A 20,600-nucleotide genomic window follows, 5' to 3' on the forward strand; every position below is an offset into this window, starting at 1 on the left:
TAAATGCCATAATTGTCCAGCTAAAGTCAAGTAACACTTGTTGTGTGTAACATTGATGGACATTGATGGATGTGATAGGAGAACTTACACAGACCGTAGTCAGACAGTGATTGTACTGGTTGATTAGCTACTGTCAACAGAATTTCCATCAGGTTGAGATTATTTTGGTGTGCACCCTGAGAAAATGCTTTCTGATGCCTTATTGCTAAATTGAAGTAGCTCACTTTTGGTAAAACTAATTGTTTTTTTGAGATTGTAACTTTGTATTGTGGACATTGAGCTGTATCTAGGCAGTTGAATTTGCTAAGTTCATGAGATGGTATTTTGTGGTGAATCATCTGCTTGGTGTTTCACTCTGTCCCCCCATCTTACTTTTGCTGGATTCCTGAAGTTTGTTTTTATATTTATGCCTTCATCAGGAAGCATCCTCATTCCTTAGATGCTAGTTTTGATTTAGTGAAGTTAATATCTCTTTAATTTCAAAAGTGTGATCGTGCATCTATTAAATACAGCTAAGAAAATTGGCTTGATACCTATTACATCAGCTTGAAAGGTAGTACAGATACAGTAACTTGTGGCCAATTCCCTTCCTAATGTTCCTTAGAAATAGGTAATATTCAGAGCTTCAGCCTTTTTCAAAACTTTTTTGATTGTTTTGTTTTCATTCAGGTAAATTGATTGTGAATTTGCTTTCCTGAGTGCTGTGGCCAAGGAGAATTCCAAGTATATATTCATATACTGAATTGTGATTGATAGTGTTTGAGTCTGTCTCCTTTTGTTTTACCTTGATAAATGAACATATTTGATATGTTTGCAGGTAACATAGGAGTTAAGTTAATGTCTGTTGGAAAATTTCATGTTTTGATTTCTAACTGTATTGATCACACTGGTTTGCTAAGGTATCCTGGGTAAAGCCTACTGCATCTGGATTTGGGCTATACTGCTGTAGTTTCTGTAAGGAGTATATGAACTCAAGGACTCGGCACAGCCTCTACAAGAGGTTCAGTGTATCCTTAAGTCTTATGATTCAGTTGAAGCTTCAGGGTGAAGTGTCAACTTTGACGGAGGTGCCCTGTGGTCACTTATGTAAACTATGAATGTCCACCCCCACTTCCTTTGTGTAGAAAGCTAGGTTGAAAAATTGCTTACTTTGTGTTTGAGGTGTTTTCAGATATATTCTGTGATCTGCCCTTGATCTCTTTATTGTGGAGTTCAAAGTGTAAGACGCATGTAGGATTTGGGTGCAGTGGCACCATGTGGAATAGAAGCATTGACTTCATCCTGTAAACCAGAAGTCCATAAAGACTTGTGTTCATCAGAAATGGCATTAAGGGATAGTCCTGATGGGAACTTGGGATTTTATAGAGAGATCTCAGGGATCCAGGACTTGATGAGGAGAAATTTAGTATTTATGTAACTGCCAGTTTAATTCCTTGATGACTTATGAAAACTCAGTAAATGTTTGGCTTAAATCTCTCATCTTGTGAGCCACCATGGTTCTTTTATGAAAATGTACTGGGTACAGGTGGAATCACAGACTCATAGGATGGTTGAGGTTGGAAGAGACCTCTGAAGGTTGTCTTCCACGTACCTGTAAAGAGTCAGTGTATGAATAAAGAGTATGTATGACAGAAAGCACACACTTCTGCTATTTGAAAAATGTTTGGGTGGGTTGTGAGATTTTTTTGTAGTTGTTATTTTGGGTTTGGTTGTTTTTCTGGGTTTTTTTTTTGGTGGAGTTGTAATTTCCCCCCCCCCCCCCCCAGTCTTAATTAGCTATTTGCATAGTATATTCTAATTTATTTGTGGCATTAGTGTGTTATTTGCCAAATGCAAATTCTTACGGGGGATGAGACATTGTAAGAAAGATACATATCAGAACGGTGAAAGATGCTGACAAGGATGACCAGAAATATGGAATGACCTCTGTAAGGGAAGCTGTTATTACTGCATGGAGAGGAGAGCACTGAAGGATATGGGATAAAACAGTTTATAGAAGAATCACAGGTGGCAGGGATGAGTAAGTAAGGCATGTCTTTACTGCCCTTTCAAATACAAGAAGTAGGAGGATTCAACTGAAACTAGTAGATGGACAGCTAAAATCCTTCTCCACAAACCTGAATTTTGTTTGCAGGATGCTGGCCAGCTTAAAATGTGCCTCAAAATAATTTAAAAGATGAGGGAAAAATCCACTTAGTGGGAAATAAGATTATATAGTATTTGGCTTACAAAGCTCTTGAACTGCAAGTCACTGGGATTGGAGAGTGTCTACTGGAAAGTATCATTATACAACTTCACTTCCATGGCTGCTACTCTTCAGGATGCTGAGCTAAGTGCACATTTGATCTGACCTTTTGAGGACTGTTATTTTCTTGCTCTGCTAGCCTTCAGCCAGGCTTTCTAGTCTGTTTCGTTGGAAGGGTAGAGAGTGAAAGCAACTTCCTCTTTTAATGTATGTGGAGGATAGTGGCAGTCGTTAACAGTGCTTTAGAAAGCTGACCTGTTTTCACCCAACATTTATGAAAAAGCAAGGCTGGTGGGGGAAATCTGAGAGCGTCTAGATCAGAGGTATCTGAAAAGAGGCTACTTCTGAGTATTTGGCTAGATAGTGGTGGTATTTCAGTTAGTGCTTGAGTAAAGACTGCTCCTTTATTGTATCTTTAATGTACTTGCTTACATCATTTCACTCTTGGTTTTAAGAAAACTTTCTTTTCTCCTTAGAGAAGATGGATACAGTTACATCTCTCAGTACTACTATAAAAAGGTTTATAGGCTAAGAAAGGCAAAAAAAAGCTAAAAAAGGTAGCTGAAATGCTGACAGAAATATAGCACTAGACATTAAATGTTAAAGGAGAATTTTTTATGTAAGTGCATAGGATAAAAGTTAACTATAAATGAATTGGTAACTAAAAGCTGTTCACTGAGAGAAGCAAGACTGAAGACATTTACTGACTGTCATCACTATTGAGAAGGTTGCAGCAGTTGAAGGGGGGTGACATGTCAGATTATTGCAGTCTGTTTTTATTATACAGAAGATGTCTCCCACTGCTGATGCTGTGGAAATGATTCTCAAGAGGTACACAAGCGCTGCAAAGTGTCATTTAGACTGAGCTATTTAAGGCAATGATGAAATGTATTGTAGCAGGCTGCTGTGAGTTCATTTAATGTCACGGATTGTAGAAGTTGTTCTCTGAGGGATAACTGTTCACTAAATTGATAAAGCTCTTCTGGTTTTGTAGGACTGCTCTGAATGTCTGGGGCATAACAGCTAGATGAATGTGGGCCAAAATTTACATTACAGGCATGGAAAAATTGAGTTAAATGTTACAGTCCTGTACATCTGTTCTCCTCTTGTCTTTGTCAAATTTCTGCCATGGACGTAGAGTGAAACATTTCCGCCTTCTTTTTTATCATCTTAGCCTCATATGGTAGTTCTGGGAGTAAATTAGTCATTTTCAGGAGCTAATCTGTCAGGTTGCTTTATTTCCAATGCATAAGAGAGTGTTTTTTCCACAGTCTGGTCTCTGAATGAAGCTTAAGCATCAGAAAAATCTGCAAATATTCAGTTAGAATTTCAGCAAGACAAATAAATTGCTTGACATCTTAAATTGTGTTAAATTGTTTGATACAACCTTTTAATTTGTAATTTTTAGTGTTATATATTTAAGAGTTTTAGCGATTTCTGTCATGCATAGTGTTCCTATTGATTGGTGGGTTGGTTGTGCACATGGAGAGCTTTCTTGAAGTGTTTCTAAGTGAATGTGCCAATTTGTATCAATTTATTGCAACTGTTTTAAAAATTGTACTTTCTGTAAGCTTTAGAAACCCCAGGTTTAAGTGCTGAAGTTTAACCTATTTGCATGTATAAGACTTCTTACAGAGTAAAGTTTTAGAATTGAGTACAGTTTGGTGCTGTTTCTGTTAATCTGGAAGATGGTCTATATGTGTGCATTTAGTAGTCATATAGTTGAACTTTAAGTTTTACATCGTGTCTTCAGGAAAGTGTGAAGAAATACTGCAGTGACAGGTATTAAGTCATACTTAGGATGGGAAAGAGATACTAAAGCAGGTTGCTTATGTATAGTATGACCGGTTCTGGAACTGTGCTGTACTCACAGCTGTATGCCAACCATGTGTACTTTTGAGGAAACAAAAGTTAAATGTCTAAACTTCAGAGGAAAGTTCATCTCTTTATGATTGTTCTGGTTGTGCTTGATGATTTCCTTGTAGGCAAACAGAAATTTGATTCAAATGTTCTTATGTTAACCTAAAAAATATTTTCCAAGAATTTAGAGGAAGAGGAAAAAAAGTCATTACCTCCTTTTACTGAGCATCCATACTACTAAAGCAAATATATCCCAGGAAGCAGATACTCTACATCTCACAATAAGGCAGCAGCCACACAGGAAAGGTTGGGCTCTTGGCATAGCCCCTGAGGGGAAATGCTTCCTTGAAAGGACCCATTGTTACTGGATCTAGGTCTTCAGACTCCCAATTCTCCACTGGAATATTTGTGGTTCTCTTGGTGCTGGAATGGGGCACCTTTGCCATCTCCATTATCTAACCATAATAGTCTCAGTTATTTAATAAAATAGAAGGACTGGGTAGAGTTCACACCCCATGTGAGAAAGGAACATCTTTTTTGAAATAGCTTCAGAACTCAGCTATTGAAAACTCTCTCTGTGTTTAATGGTGCCATGCCTTTTCAAATACTGAATGTATTTGAAGGAGTTTTAACTTTCTCTTCCAAGAATAAATAGAATGTTTCACTGTCCCTGTTGTCAAAGCCTGTGAATTCTAACCCAAATGTCTGGTATACTCTTCAAGAGAGGAGAGAAACAATAAGCATCTAAAATAAATGTATGCTTTGCTGGATTCTGTGACTGTGGGACCCATCATCTTTCCTTAAGAGCAGCCAGGTAGGACACCCAGAAAAATAAAAGGGAAACAAAGAGAGACTGTATTTCTGTGTGCCTGAGAGCAAGAACAAGCTTTGGGCAATGTTGACTTTTGGTGCTTGATTTGTCAGTTGAAAATTTTTATTAATATAAATAGCTTCTGCTCAAAGGTAAGATAAATGAGATGCTGGGAAATATAGGTGGTGAAGTGCTTGACTGGTTGTCCTTGATATGACCACTGGCTTTCATAAATTCTCTTCTGGTACACCTTCAACTGTGCAGGTGCTGTCATATTTATAACAAATTTTTGACTGGTCTGAACATAATGATCTGAAGAACAGCTACAAATTAAGTTCTGAGTATGGTGTTGCTTGTAGTACTTTGTTATTATGATGAATTGCGATATGAAGTTTATTGTTAGATGTAGAATTATCTTTCCTTACTGTAGCATGTATTCTGCTATAAACATTGCAATTGCTATTACAGCCTGCAAAAAGTATACTTTACAAAGAATACACTCTACAAATGTAAATACAATTTTGGTTTGGTGATTGTTGGATACAATGGTCTTCCTTAGGCCTAAACACAGAAACAAAAGCTTGTATTATAACAGAAAGCCCAAGATGGGAAGTGATAAAATAGGTATTGAGTGGAGGGCTTTGTTAAAATTTAGCTCGTGTACTTGTAAAATTTCCATGTATTCATTAAACTATTATGTCATTCTTATTGTTGAAGCTTGGTTACTTGACTTAAGTGTTAAGCTTTGTTTGTAGTACAAATTATAACCTTAACTCCTTTCAAAATATAGCTGGAGGATTTTTGTTCTTCCATAGTTCTTTTAGCTTGTATGTCTTACCCAAACATTTATTGTATATAATGTGGATAATTTTGTATTCAAGGGTTTACCCTCAACCTATTTGAGAACTATAAATGACATCCATGTAAGGTACATTTCTTAGATTGAGCATGCTTCTTAAGGAGTGTGCCTCTCAAGGGAAGTATATTTTGCATTTGTAATGTAGACTACAAAAAAATGGTTATGTTAAAATAATACTGAAAGCATTACAAATAAATTCAACCTACAAGTGTAAACTCATAGTGTATGTTGAAGTAGAATGTGATAACCTTTGGATTTCATGGTCATAAAACATGATTATCTAAAGACTTTTGGCTAAGTTGTATATCAGGTGTGAAGTGATCTGTTTGAGTTTTGAAGCAGTCTTTGAGTGACATGGCTTTTATGTTTTGGGAGCAGGTAAAGACAGGCTCTTGCACATGGTGTTAGGCTTGCCAGGTAGTGTGCGGAGCCTCTAGCATTTGTGCTGCAGCTCTGAGACCAGGGTGTAATGTAATCCCGTCTGCCAAAAAGCTATGCCTGTATTCTTAGATACTTAAGTAGAAGTTGTCTCTGCAAGTTGCTGACATGGACAATGGAATTGAGTGTGCCCCCAGCAAGTTTGCCAATGACACCAAGCTGTGTGGTTCAGTTGATACGCTAGAGGGAAGGAATGCCATCCAGAGGGACCTTGACACACTTGTGAGGTGGGCTGATGCCAACCTGATGAAGTTTAACCTTGGCAAGTGCAAGGTCCTAAGCCTGGATCGGAGCAATCCCAGGCACAGCTACAGGTTGAGCAAAAAGGAAATTCATGGTAGTCCTGCGGAGAAGGACTTGGGCGTGTTAGTCAATGAGAAAACGAACATGAGCCAGCAGTGTGCACTCGCAGCCCAGAAAGCCAACCATATCCTGGGCTGCATCAAGAGGAGCGTGACCAGCAGGTCAAAGGAGGTGATCCTGCCCCTCTACTCTGCTCTCGTGAGACCTCACTTGGAGTACTGTGTGCAGTTCTGGTGTCCTCAACGTAAAAGGGACATGGTACTGTTAGAATAAGTGCAGAGGAGGGCCACGAGGATGATCAGTGGACTGGAGCACCTCCCATATGAAGACAGGCTGAGAAAGTTGGGGCTGTTCAGCCTGGATAAGAGAAGGCTGCGTGGAGACCTCATAGCAGCCTTCCAGTATTTGAAGGGGGCCTACAGGGATGCTGGGGAGGGACTATTCATTAGGGACTGTAGTGATAGGACAAGGGGTAACGGGTTGAAACTTAAACAGCAGAGGTTTAGACTGGATATAAGGAAGAAATTCTTTCCTGTTAGGGTGGTGAGGCACTGGAATGGGTTGCCCAGGGAGGTAGTGAATGCTCCATCCCTGTCAGTGTTCAAGACCAGGTTGGATGAAGCCTTGGGTGATATGGTTTAGTGTGGGGTGTCCCTGCCCATGGCAGGGGGGTTGGAACTTGATGATCTTGAGGTCCTTTCCAATCCTAACTATTCTATGATTCGAAGTGGTGCACATCAGAGAAGCAAAAATGCTGAGGAGGAACTTTGGAAACTCTTTCCTTTGAGAAGGTAGTGAGAGTAATGAGGGAGGGATGATGAATCCTGGTAACAGACTGTGTGGAGGCAAGATGTCATAATGTAGAATTCAGCGGGGCATTCTGGAGCCCTTAAAATATTTCTATTTTTTTAACTGCAAGTCTACTTAAAAATGGTCCTTTTTTAATTTTGAGTGGCTGCAGGTTCTGTCAGTATGTTTTGAAAGTAGCCAGTGGAGAAATCATAGGAAATAGTATATTATTTTTATAAATGCTGAAGCAGGATCTCTTACATAAAAGACAAGAACTGGGCAATAAACACAGTACTCAAGTCCAAGGCACTGTGGATAGAAGCTTTGGTTTCAGCTGTTAAAAGTTTGAAATGTTCTGTTCAACTTTGCTTTATTCTGTGTTTTTTAATGTGTGCAGCATGTTATGTGGTGCTGAGAAGAATGTGCTCTTATTTTTTTATTATTTTTTTTATCCTTGCATCATCTTAGCCTTATATCCATTTATTTATTAGTATAACACGTTTCAAATTAAGTGTTGTAGGTTTAGCTTTTCAGGTATTGTATGTGGAACTCATTGGCAGTTGGCATGGGCAGGAGCTGCAAGCTCAAGTAGTAATAGCTGATAAGACTTTTCCTTCTATTTTTATAGCACCATTTAAAAGTGTTTTTTCTAGAGCATGGCCTCTTACACTATACCTAGAATGCCTTTCCTCGACTGCTGGCAATTCTGACATCAGGTTAGATATTATACACACATTGAAAGTGATGTATTGAATGCAATTTTTTGTGATTGGTGCTTCCCAGTGTTATGCAGATCAGGAGGTCTCATTAGCAGGGTGGCAAAGGAGTTCTTAGGTCAAGAACAGGTGTGGGGTTTTTTTTGTTTCGTTTGCGTGTGGTTTTTGCTTGTTTGTTTTGGGGTGTTTTCTCCTGAGAAATGGCTCTGTGGTGTGGGGGGAAAAAGTTTTTAGTCTTTCTGTAATAGTTTTGAAAAAGCATTATCATTGGGTTTGCTGCTGGTGGTTAAATAAGAAATACTTTTCTATGCATACAGGCATATTATAACATTAAAATTACAAAATGCACTTAATATTCAGAACATCTTTTGGCATTTGACTTGAGATACAAGTGCAGAGCTGTCTTTCGAATTACTATGTCCTTGGATGTGTCAAGTGCTCCCGTGCAGCACATGATACACTGCCTTTGTAGGGTGAGATGGAAAGCTGGCTTCTGTGGCAGGGCAAAGGAATACAGTTTTCCTGTCAGTTGCTTTGCAAAATTATCTGACCATTCTGCTAATGGTCAGCTGTGTTTTCATCTTTCCTAAGAAACTGGATGTATTTTGAAACTGAATGTATTCGCAGAAGATACATTCTTACTGCTTCCTGGCCTGTTACTGCTCTTCCATTGTGAGTACTTAAATTTTTAATTTTGGAACTGCAAGTGTGGCAGAGATTGAGCATTAGTTTCTGTTTTGTATATGTAAAGGAATTGCTTACCTCCTGCATATGCATCACAGGAATGCTGGAAAGCTTTACCATAATGCCTGAAAAAAATCGACTGTTCAGTAACTGCTCTTGATATGTGGGAATCATGTTACTGGAATGAGAATAAACTCTAGTGTTAAAAGTTGCTTTTCTAAGGTCTGTTACCTTGCAAGGTTGATTCCTTCTTGTGATAAAGGGGTGGAAGTATGGCTCTTAAATGCAGAAATGTTTAATTTCTGAATGACAGAAATCATGTTTGGCTTTCTAGCTTCAAAACAAAACAGTTTTTTTTTTCTGTGTTCTAGCAGCTAGTGAGGGTACAGTTGAAGATGATGTCTGCCTGCTGTGCAATAATTTGGAGTTAAGACTGCTCAAGATATTTTTTAATTCAGAAATCTAAAAGACTTCTAATGACATCAAGCTATTTAGAAACTTCTATTTTCAACTCCAAAGCTCTGTGAATTATCTCTTAATGAAGCATGTATTTGTTGTAAGTAAGTTCTGGAAAAGGTTTTCCAGTCTTTCAGTAGTGCTTTGAAGTAACAATGTTCCCTTTTGGACCAGGAAGAGCTAGACAGGTCATTTAGGCACTAGAAGAGTTCAGGGATATGATGCATATTTGATCTGTATCATGATCTTTTTTTTTCAGACAGGTCAGTCTGGTATTTTGGTCTTAATTCTCTTCCTGTAGAAGTTGCTGCTTGGTTTATTTAATGATAGTGATTACATAGGAATCACTATCATTAAATGATACGGAAGGAATGACTTGTATTAATCCTTGCACATAGGTGGTTTTTGAATTTGTTGTCTCTCATGGATGTCTCTTGCTTCTCTTGTCTGATTTGCTAGATCTTTTCATCAGCCCTTTGTGTTCTTACCAAAGCAGTGCTGGTTGATCTTTGTCTTGTATAGAAAAGAAACTTATTTCTGTGACATTTGGGTAGTGACCAAGTTCCCTTTCTTAGCTTTGTAGCGCTTGATCTCTAAAGGCCGTCTAATTTGGTATGATTGTTTTGTTATGCTCTGTGATAAATTGCAAAATGCTGAGATGCAAAATGTGTGTATTAATTGCCGCCTGTAGCATTGGTTAGCTCCTCAAAATGCATGTTGTCTTCACTCACAACAGCTGTAAATACATGGAAGGGTTTGGTCAGAAGCATACATGCTTTTAGTTGGACAGATAGTATCAGAACTCGTGCATAGACCTGAAACTGTCTGCGCGCTCCTGGTGAGGTATTTGTGGTTTGAATAGAAGGAGCTGGACCGGGCGGCTGATGCCTGGAAGCGCAGCCTCCGCGCCAGCCCGGCCACAGTCTTGCAATTGTTCAGCCACCCTGGAGGGAAGAGGGGAAAAAAAAAAAGGCATTCCAAGCAGTGCCAAATTTTCTTTGATATGTTAATCTTTTGATAACAGTTTGAAAAGCCCTTGGAGACTTTTTTTAGATTTTAGACAAAATAGTTCATTTGTCAGGACTTCCCCTGTAGATAGGGTCTCAGTTATTAAGAACTGCCTCACTAACTCATGATAACAAAAGCAAGTGCAGAGGACAGCTGCTGGACTGCTTCTTGGTAAGAGAAACTCTTTTAGTTATCTCAAGATTTTTACAAATACCTAAAAGTAATAAAATGGGGGATGTTTAACGTACAAGTTTGTAAGTTTATTTACTTGCATTTTTTAAGCAGGCAAACAATGATAGAGCATAAGCAGATCTAACAGCTTGATGATTTTTTGAATGCATAGTACATGGATTTTACTGAAGTTTTGAGCTGTCAGAAGTCTAATTTCATCTGAGAAACTTGGTATTTAAATTACATGGTGACTGCAGGAGATACCAAAAGTTTTTTCTTTCACAGCAGTAATTTTTCCAGACCTTGGGATTTTTCTCTTGAAATGATGAAATTTCCAGTTAAGTTGGAAAACTGGAAGAATAAACTGATGGCAACAATGTATTCATGCTAAAGCAGAATTAGTTTTTAAGGATTATGATCTTGGGACATATATTGAGAACAGAGGGAAGATCTCTTTGCTTCTTACCCCTCAAATCAAACTTGAAGGGTAAAATTTGCACTGAATTATTTTGCTAATTATGCCAACTATTAGAAAACTGACTTCAGATCAGATAGTCCTTTGAAAGTGTGGCTTGCAGAACTCTTCAGACATGCTGATTGAGACTTACTGTAGCTCTTCTACAACATTTTCCTCAATAAGTATGCCAGGAGTTCACTTGCACATTTTATAATGTTGCCACAAATGTTTATTGTCTATAAATATTTTGATAGAACTGCATGGTATCCTGATGGTTTAGTCAGGATAGATCAATAAATAGATATTGGTGGAGTAAGAGGTGCAACACTCTCTTCAATGTGCAGGATGCATGTAGTTTAGGGTGTGTGCACTGCTGTAATTTCTCCAGTGATGCAATTTGTGATGGACTTTAGCTCCAAAATAATATCAGCAGAAATCTGGAATTGCAGGTTCTGTCCTGCTCATAGCTATGTACTCTTCTAGACACTGGTAAATAGCAAATGCAGTTGCACTTAATTTTAGTATACTTTTTTTGCCAAATGTCAGGTTCACTGTTTAAGCTTGTGATTCACATATATGTTCTCTCAAGTACTTACACTTCAGACACTGTTCAGCTGATTACTGTACCATTCATTAAATTTATACCTAAGTTGTTCTCTTAGTTTCAGTGGAAAACAGCATTTTTTTTACAGACATTTTTGATACTTCCTACTTTTCTGACTAGAAAACTCTTAGCTATGCAATAGTAGCTCAATGAGAGAAAATTACGTAAGTGGAGTGACAGTAACTTTCACCACTTTCATTGGGTTTGGCCCCTCTCTTTAAAATTACTAAATAGTGCTTTCTGGTTGATATTTTCAGTTTGTTAAAGGACTTCTCCAGCTATTCAGTCCTGGGAACTTGTGCCAGAGAGAGGTGAGTGGCAGCCCTCTTGGTACTTGAATATTCCTGAGTCCGCATTGCTTCTTCTGAGTGGATTTCAACCCCACTTCAGGTACTAGTAAAATGCTATACTCCCTTGTAGTCTGAAAAGTCCAAGGCTTATATTTAAATACTTAATCAATTAAATAATTGATTTTTATTAAATTTGAATATTTGGTTAGGTATTTTAAGTATTGTCATGTTTAATTCCACACTATATTATAGAAAGAAGGAAGTAAAGATCAAATGCAGATGGCTGAAGTCTTTTCTGAATTGGTTGGATGCTGCTACGTATTTCTTCAGTCTGACTCAGCAGCCTGAAGTCACCTCCAAAGAGGGCAACCCTGTAGAGCCTGTGGTGGTGGTGTTTAAACGCAACTGACAGTTAAGAAACAGGACAGTGAGAAACAAACCCATGATGCATTTGAACTCTTGAGGATGAGTTTGGGGTGATGATGTGTCAAAAGGGGCAAGATTGGAGAAAGATTGCTGTTCTTTGTTGCTGAATAGTAATGATTTTCATGACCTATCAGCTAAGAAAAGATCTCTTTTCTAAATTTAGAGAGTTAAGTTTAAAATGGAAAATTACAAGCAGTATATAAAATATTGAAGAATGTGTGTGTTAATTGAAGGTTGCTCAGTAAATGAGTCTGTATAAAATAATGCAGATGCAGTTAATGATGTGAGTCAGAAATAGCTTCCTAATGCTGCTTGTGTATTCCCTGTGTGATTCTACCCAGCTCTTCAAAGTACACATTGAATCACAGGAATTATTGCTGGTGCTCTCAGATTTCCCTTTGCGCTGCTTTAGACTGAAAACTTGATGACGCACCTTCCTAGCTGTGGAACAGCCCTAAATGAAGGCAGCTGTACTTCTCTCTCATGCTGCTGCCATGTCCCACCAAGTGCCTGTTCTGGCAGATTTGCCACATGGAAATCTCAGTTGAGTTTTATTGATCTTGAAGTTGTTTGCATTTATTTTGCCACCTGGTGCTTGCCTGTATCAATACAGTTGTTGCTAGGTATGTTCAAGATTGGAATTTTGCCTGCAGGCACTGTTTTTAGTGGTGTGGTACACTATAGTGAGGAAATGCATGTTTGTTTAAGAGCAGACTAGTTCAAGTATGATAAATCTAACAATTCTGTCATGGAGCTGTGAACTGTGCTAGAAGTATAATTCTGTAAATACAAAAACTTTTTCTGGCTGCATGACTTCTTGATTGAAAATATGATTTGTATGGTGTACATAAAGTTGCTTGGTGTTATTAATTCAAAGGCTGTTCTCAGGACCTTTCTCAGCAGTCCTGTGTAGGTTTAGGGCAGATTTCAACTAGTTGCTTGCATATATATCTTTCCCAGGATAAACAGTTGTTTAGTGAGGAAAAGTGGCAGTTTAAACAAAAATGTGTTCTAGAACTTGTATGACTTGTGTAACAGGTAAGGAACTATCAGTGGTACATGCCTTTTGGCTTAATTCCCAAATTAATTTGCAGGAAGAAAGGTATTTATAGTTTAGTACTGGCTAGTAACAAAAAATGTTCAGCTTAAAGCAAGGAGCGTGTGAACTGGTGTTTCTGTCAAAGGAGACAGTTGTTACCAAATTAGCTTTCGTCCATACAAAACATACAAATTGAGAATGTCAAGCACTCAATTTATGAAGTGCTGAGTAGTTTTTCACCTGTGACAGCCCTTTGCTGTGATGTAGTTCTTTGCTTCAAGTGTGTATTTCTTCCACTAGGACTTTATTCAGCAGTGGGAATAGGTTTCTCAGGAGAACAGATTTGGGCAGCAAGAGAAACCTGTTCTGTTGGGTGCCTGCTTCATTTGTTGGCTTTAATTGATAGCTTGCAGAAAGCATATGAGGGTGTGATGATGTTAAGCATCGGGAGTTGGGAGGAAAGACCTTCTGAAGTTGTCGTTGCTGTTCAATATAAGTGCATGTATTCAGAGGCTGACGTTGAGAGGATCTGACCTGGAGTCTGGTGACCATAAATGAACCCTGAACACCAGTGAACATTGGTACAAATTGAATGGTAAAAGTGTTGGAAAGAAGCGAGAAGATTAACTGGCCATTAAACATGCCTTGACTTAGAAATACTGGGGACTAGACTATTTAGCATGTACTTATTTTTCTGATTTTTTTCAGATGAGACATGCACATCTTGGGTACAATGCCTCTTGAAAGATAGCCTGGCTTCTGAAAGCATGTGATTTGAGCTATTAAGTGTAGAATGATAGAAATGTGTAATCTTTATGTACTTTTAAGCTTTTTTAACAGGTTTAATTTACACTTTCATCATGATGTTTGCAGACTGTACCAATAATCGTTTGTTGCATGTAGAGTATAACCAAGTTGTATTGGTACAAGCTCTTTTCCCTTATTCAAAGCCTGCTGTTTCTGCAATATTTCACTTGTCCTCATCCAGTGTTCAGTCTTAAAGCTTTACTAGAGCTTCATGGGTTGTTACTACTGGAAACTAGTAACAGTGCAATTTTAAGATCTGTATTAATATGTTGTCAATGTGTTTTAATACTTGAGTATAAAACCAGTAACATTGCTCCAATTTTTAATTCCTTTGTTGTTAAAGGTCTTCCATATCTCAACTTGAGAAGTTCCATATCCTAAACATGGAGAAAGAAGAAAAGAAGTTTGTCAATAAAGCAGAGGAAGATGAGATGGTAATAAATTCTGTTAATCGATTTTTATAAACCCACATTTTCCTGGTTTTCTCTCTGTGGGGTATGTTACAAATGTTTGTCATGGGAGATGCAGCAGTTAGCTTTGACAGGGAGATAGGGGCAGCTGATCTTTAAATTTCTAGCCCATTCTAGAGACAGCAGAAACTATTTGGTATATGTATGGATTTTTGTTTTAAAGCATGGTAGATTCCTGTGAATTGAAGTCCTTGTTCTGTATTTGTGCATGCTGCTAGGAAAATTTGCTCTTCACTAGAACAGCTGTAGCACGGGGAGTAGGCAAATACATCATACAACAAAAATCGAAACTGAGATGCTTATGTTCTGATCACTAAAAATTTATGCTTTTTAGAGAAAATAATTTGTTTTGCCCAAAAGAAGCATCAACCTCTCCCACTATCTTTCACCCACCTGTTTTTATTGGTAAGGAGTGAATACTGGCTACAGTGTTTTGAAAATAACAGGGAATGGGTTTTGTCTCTGCATTTTGTCAGCTGAGAAGGCTGCAAAGCAAACTTTTTGAAAAGCATTTTCTTAAGAAAGGAGTTGTCCTTAGTTCAGCCAGGACACGAGAGGAGTTTAAACCACGACAGGAGTTTAAACAATTTCTAGTAATATTTAATGAAAAGTACAAAAAAAAAACAACGCCAAAATGTTGTCAATATGAACAATGTGGGTGGGACTCAATGGGAAACTTCATTGCCCTTTTGTAGCAGGAAATATAATCTAATGATGTAATGTGAAACTCAGGAATGTAACACAGCATCTACTAAGTCACTGAATTATTTTCTCTTCCTGGCTGTCATCAGGTTAGGTTGGTGCATGCCTTTGACTAAGGCGCACTTAATACTTTGTGGATTTTTTTAATGGGAGAAGAGGATTTTTCCAGCTGGTGCAAGTTACAGACCCTTTGACAGCATGGCTTGCAGCTGCTGATGTTTCACAATAGCATTTCTTGTTAAATAGCAGGCAGAGTAAGCCAGTTCTGTACTACAAAGTAGTGTTTGATAAATATATTCACAGGCTTGTTTAGAAAGTATGAAATTCAGCTACCACCAGTAATTCAACACTATGTATGCTAGCTAATAAAATGCTGTAATATGGTAAAATCAGCATTTGACAAAACCACATATGCTTTTGCTCTTAAATACTTAGCTGACTTGTGCTGTGCCGTGGTCAAAAATTTTGTTATTCACTGAGAGTTAAGACAGGTTGTGTTGCAACTTCAGTACTTAAGGAGCAGGGCAGAGAGGAGATGGGATAGTCTACCTTTGTCAGGCTTTTACTAATGTTTGTATTTCTGATAGAGCAAAACTGTTCCTTTTTGTTGCCACTCCATCATGTACTATTTTTAAAAAATCTTTCCTTCCCCCAGAAAAGAAAAAGGAGAAAATGGCTTTGAAATTTGATTCACTTTAAATACCACACTTTATGAAAAATGAATGTTGTATTCCCATGCCAAAGTAATTAAGGGCATCACTGTTTGTAATTTGTTCCTCTATTTCCATGCAGGAGATCTATGGCTATGATCTGTGTCACTGGAAGCTGGTGCTAGTTGCTATAGGAGTGATCTGTTCTGGTGGCTTTTTCCTCCTCCTCCTCTACTGGATGCCTGAGTGGCGTGTGAAAGCAACATGTAAAAGGACTACCCTTAAAGACTGTGAAGTGGTTCTGCTGAGAACAACTGTAAGTCAAAGGAGGGTGTGCTTCTCCCAGTGTGCATCTGTTTTGCATCCCTCTTGCTGCTTGCTGAAATGCACAAACCCTTCTCTGCAGAGTAGACATGATTTCGTTTTACAGCACTGCAGAATTGTGCTCCTTGATGCTGTATATAGCTTTGCTGCCTGTGTGGGAAGACTGACAGCTGTTTGCAAAGGACATAGCAAAAAGAAAGTGTTTGCTTTTGGATTTTAAGAAATACATGAATGCTGTAGTCATCAAAAGTTACAAAACAGATACCTTGTTCATATAATCTGATAACGTGGTTATCAGGTTTTCCCTCCCTGTTCAGCAAATATACGTTTATTGAATTAAAGTGTAACTGTGACCCCAAGTATGGTTTGATTTCAAGCTATTTTATTCCTGCACAATTGCTGTGTGCAGTCCCTTGTGTTAAGTCCTCAGTTATTTGAAGTTGCTGGGTGGGCGCAGCTGAATGCGTAGGAATACCACAGTTCCTCCTTCCACAGAACCACTATGCTAAATTGTGAAGGGCCAAACATGTAAAAATTCAAGTACCAAGACTCATTGTTTAAACACCCCCCCCGCCATATATATATATATATATTCCAATGCAAAAAATATGCTTTTAGAATTGTGGAAAGGAAATACATTCATAAGGTAGTTGATATTAACTTGGGGCTGTCTTTCGTAGTTATGTATGGGCTCTGTTAATCTGTCATCTGTTGTTGACATGTTTTGCTACATCTGTTGTAGTAAAATGCTGTTTAAGTGCTGTTTGAACCTGCTCACTTTTCCCCCCTCTTTTTAAGGATGAATTCAAGATATGGTTTTGTGCAAAGGTTCGCATTATGCCTTCTTTGGGAGCCAGTCCTTTACAGAATCCCAACCCTATTGTACGCAAGGTTTCAAATGGCCATGCAGTTCATTTCTGTGAATCTGATGCAGAAGAGAATAAAAGTGATTTAAAAAAGTATTTGCCTGTAAGTAAACCTGCAATGCTACACTTATTAATTCTCAAAGTATCTCAAATAGTATCTAGAGTAAACATACATAATACAGTATGTGTGAGCTGCTGCTTTTGTCTAAAAGGCTAACTCATTCCTTGGGTGGAGCACAAATCTTTTCCTCAATAACCTTTTACTGGATATTGTGGAATGCTTGAAAGATTATTTTGAAAGAAAAGTGTTTATTTTTCAGTGGAGTTTTTTCTAAATTTACTTTGTATCACTGTTCAGAATAATGTCAGTGAGAAAGAGGTGTTAAGTTTGCTGGTTTAACAGCTATGTTTGTTGCCCTGCAGATTCGTTATTTCACCCATCACAGCATGAAGTATTTCTGGAACGATTCAGTTCAAAGTTTTGATGTTATACGGTAAGAATACCTTTTTCTTTTGTGTTGTGCCTCAAACTGCTTTTTTTAAAAATACTACTGAATACATAAGAACATGGTGAAAATTCGTATTGTATTCTGACCAGCTGGTTTAGCTCACTGACTCTTTGTCTGAGCCATAGTGAGAGCAGGGAGGTTTTAACTTGGTGTGATTTGGCAGAAGGGTATTTGTTTAATCTACCTTTATTGAGCATGATTCGTTTAGGGTGACAGGCTGCATGCCTATGCAGGCTTTTTGCCTGTTCTTGGAGTGTTGAGAATCAAAGCACCTGTTGATAGACAGTAGTTCTCCTTCTATAAACTCTTTAAAACTTTGCTTCTGATGGAATAAGTCCTATTTTTTGCATTGCTGCTGAGCTAGGCCTAAAGGAAGTATTTAGGAAGAGGGGAATTCACCATATACTTTATTGGTCACCTTTCTGTAGCTCTGCTGTTACATTTTAGTACAGTTGAACTGAATTTGATCCCTCTTTTTTATTCTTTGGTAACAAAACCAGGTCTCTTGCATTGATAGAAGATGTCTTTTGGTGGGCAGTAGTAGCTGTGCTCACTGAATGTGGTGCACTGTATTTTCTTTTATCCAGCAGCACTGTTGCATTACGTTAGGGTTGAGAAAGAAAGTTCTCTAATACTATTGATGAGACCTTCTCAGTGCGAACAAGTTAAATGAGCACAGGTTTCTCTGGTTTTGACAACTGCTTATTAAAATAAGACGTTCAGATCAATAATAATAACCTGTCCAAACACTACATATACAAAAAAAAATGACCAGAGACTGAAGGAAAAAAAAAAATTAACCAGAGTTTCTGTAAGAATAAACATTTTGAAACTGTTTCTGTTTTTTCAGAAAAGCATGTACAAATAGTATGGAAAGTTATCAGCAATGGCAGCAATTTAAAGAAATTATCATAATACAAGCAGTTACAAAATTGAGCAGTCCCGCTTGATGGCAGGGGGGAATGGGTGTAAATGTCTCAGTTCATGTGTAAATAATTAAAAGCTTCGTACGCATATTTTTTATGTTAAGCCTGTGGTGAATTACAGTGGTGCAGGTAGGGGCACTTGTTACTTTGCATTACAGGGTCCTGTTTCCATGCCTATAGTGTTGCTAATTTAAACTGTTCAAGGGGAATGCTTCCCACGGATGAGATTACAAGTACTGTTTTGAGGGGTTTTTTTTTATGCTAAGAACAGGTATAGGGAAAAAATCATACAGCTCCATGTGTTTAGGAAAAATGTTGCTCCTTAGTATTAAAGCAATGACTTGAAACTTGGCATTTGCTGGCTCTTGGACTGTGCCTTTTGATGTTCTTATGATAACCTAGCCAATTCATAAGCCCTGGAAAAATCTCAGATATGCCTGTGAAGTTATGTGACCATTTATTCAATCACATTCTTGCTGATATGCCAAACTTTCATTTGTTTGATGTGTTAGCAACGACTGAGCCAGACCACTTGTTTAGTCAGGTACTGTAGCTGAGCTGGATGGCATTATTTAGCAATTGGATAGTAAAGAGTAGAAACAGCTGGATCTGAGGCATATGTGATACTGGCAGAGTACAAAGTCACTTTTGCACGAGGTCAAATAAAGAGTTTGCTATAAATTTCTCTAAAGTGAATTGGGTATGATGATTATAAGTTTGGAAATATAGTAGCTGAACTTATTAATGATAAGTATTTTGAAGTCTGCAAAATTTGTCCTTCATCAATATACTTTTTCTTGATGCTCATCAGCTAATGTAAAACCCAGGAATTGGTATTGCTTAATAACATCTTGGAGAATCGAGTTAAGATTTGTAAAGAGGCTGTATATGAGGCTGGAAGGCTTCATAGTAATATCTGTAAGGCAAATAACACAGATATAGCTGTGATCTAATCACTATACTGCATCATGAAGATAGAGTCACTCTGTGCGGTTAATTATGCAAGTATCCAGAGACAGAACAGTTTGATCACATAATTAAAGACTTGGAATAATACAAGGGAGGCAAATTAATATTTCTTGGGCAACTAATTCTCTTACGAGAGCTTGAGCTTCAGATCATTGTTCTCTTTTTAATCATGTAATATTAAGATCACTGTGTTAAACACAGGAAATGCAAGTGTAATTGTTCTTAAACTAAATTAGACTTGGCCACATAGCCAAAGAGGATGCAACTTTGACCTTGTATGTCTGTTTTGTTTTAGCTAGTGTCAACTGAATCTCAGAGTTGATGAGAGTTTTATGTAATAAACTGTGTGTGCACAGGTTTTTTTCAAATGCCCTGGGAATTCAGTGGTGTAACAGTACTCTAATAAGCAAATAACATACTGCTAGAAGCTTTGTATTTGCATGGACATTACACACATAAATATGCATATCTACATATGAAGCACTTAGTTTTCGGGACACTTCTTAAACCCACTGTTACATTCCTTTTATGCAGGGTAAAAAAATTGGCATAGAATGGCAGGGAAGGCAGTTCTTAACAGAGAATTGAATATTTCTTCATTGAAAAATCATGATTTAAAAATCTTTGAACTTGAAAGTTTTTAGTGAAACCCTGTAAACCTGTGGCCAAATTAACACACTGACGTTTTCACCTGTTCTTTTACCAGAAGTTGACAGAAACATGGTCCTAGCCTTTGTGCTAGTGAGGTGTTTAAAACTTTCCCTCTCTTCTAGCAAATGGAAACAATTGTTTACTATATATGTACTGTAAAGAGGTTTTTCTTCACTGGGACACACGAGAATCTTTTTAGTAGATAGCTTACTGCATATCCAGTATAAAAAAGACTTATGTTCAATAGTGCTGGTTTTGCCATCTCAGAAGGCCTTGTGAAATGTAATGGTATTTTCCTGTGCATCCAAAGTATGTCCACTAGAAAGCCCTGGATATTGGTCATGATAGGTCTGATTTACTGAGTTTGGTAGTTGAAATGACCCCATAGTTGTAAACATAATGATGCTTCTGGTGTGCTTGCTTATCTGCAGCTCTACTTAATTATAGTATTTGCTTCCACAGCATGTAGAGAAGTCCTATGAAGGTAAGTCTTCCAGTGATAAAGAAGCACTTAAAATGTTAGATCATACTTTACCTAGTCATGGATTAAATTTTGATAGCAGGGTGCTG

General features: G+C 37.8%; 1 protein-coding gene across 5 annotated transcripts in view; it reads left to right on the forward strand.

Annotated features, from left to right (window-relative positions):
• ATP13A3 (ATPase 13A3) overlaps positions 1-20,600 on the forward strand; it is a 61,570-nt gene that overhangs the window by 8,657 nt on the left and 32,313 nt on the right. For 2 of the 5 annotated variants that reach the window (XM_034063594.1, XM_034063597.1), the window contains exons 3-6: positions 14,307-14,397; positions 15,928-16,101; positions 16,908-17,078; positions 17,399-17,469. In XM_034063594.1, the coding sequence (XP_033919485.1) occupies positions 14,307-14,397; positions 15,928-16,101; positions 16,908-17,078; positions 17,399-17,469 (507 nt within the window). Of the gene's footprint in view, positions 1-11,684; positions 11,792-13,645; positions 13,738-13,830; positions 13,839-14,306; positions 14,398-15,927; positions 16,102-16,907; positions 17,079-17,398; positions 17,470-20,600 lie in introns of those variants that run through there. The other 3 variants (XM_034063598.1, XM_034063596.1, XM_034063595.1) reach the window with 3 other exon arrangements.

This window comes from Melopsittacus undulatus, chromosome 6 (genome assembly GCF_012275295.1).
Source record: "Melopsittacus undulatus isolate bMelUnd1 chromosome 6, bMelUnd1.mat.Z, whole genome shotgun sequence".
NCBI lineage: Eukaryota > Metazoa > Chordata > Aves > Psittaciformes > Psittaculidae > Melopsittacus > Melopsittacus undulatus.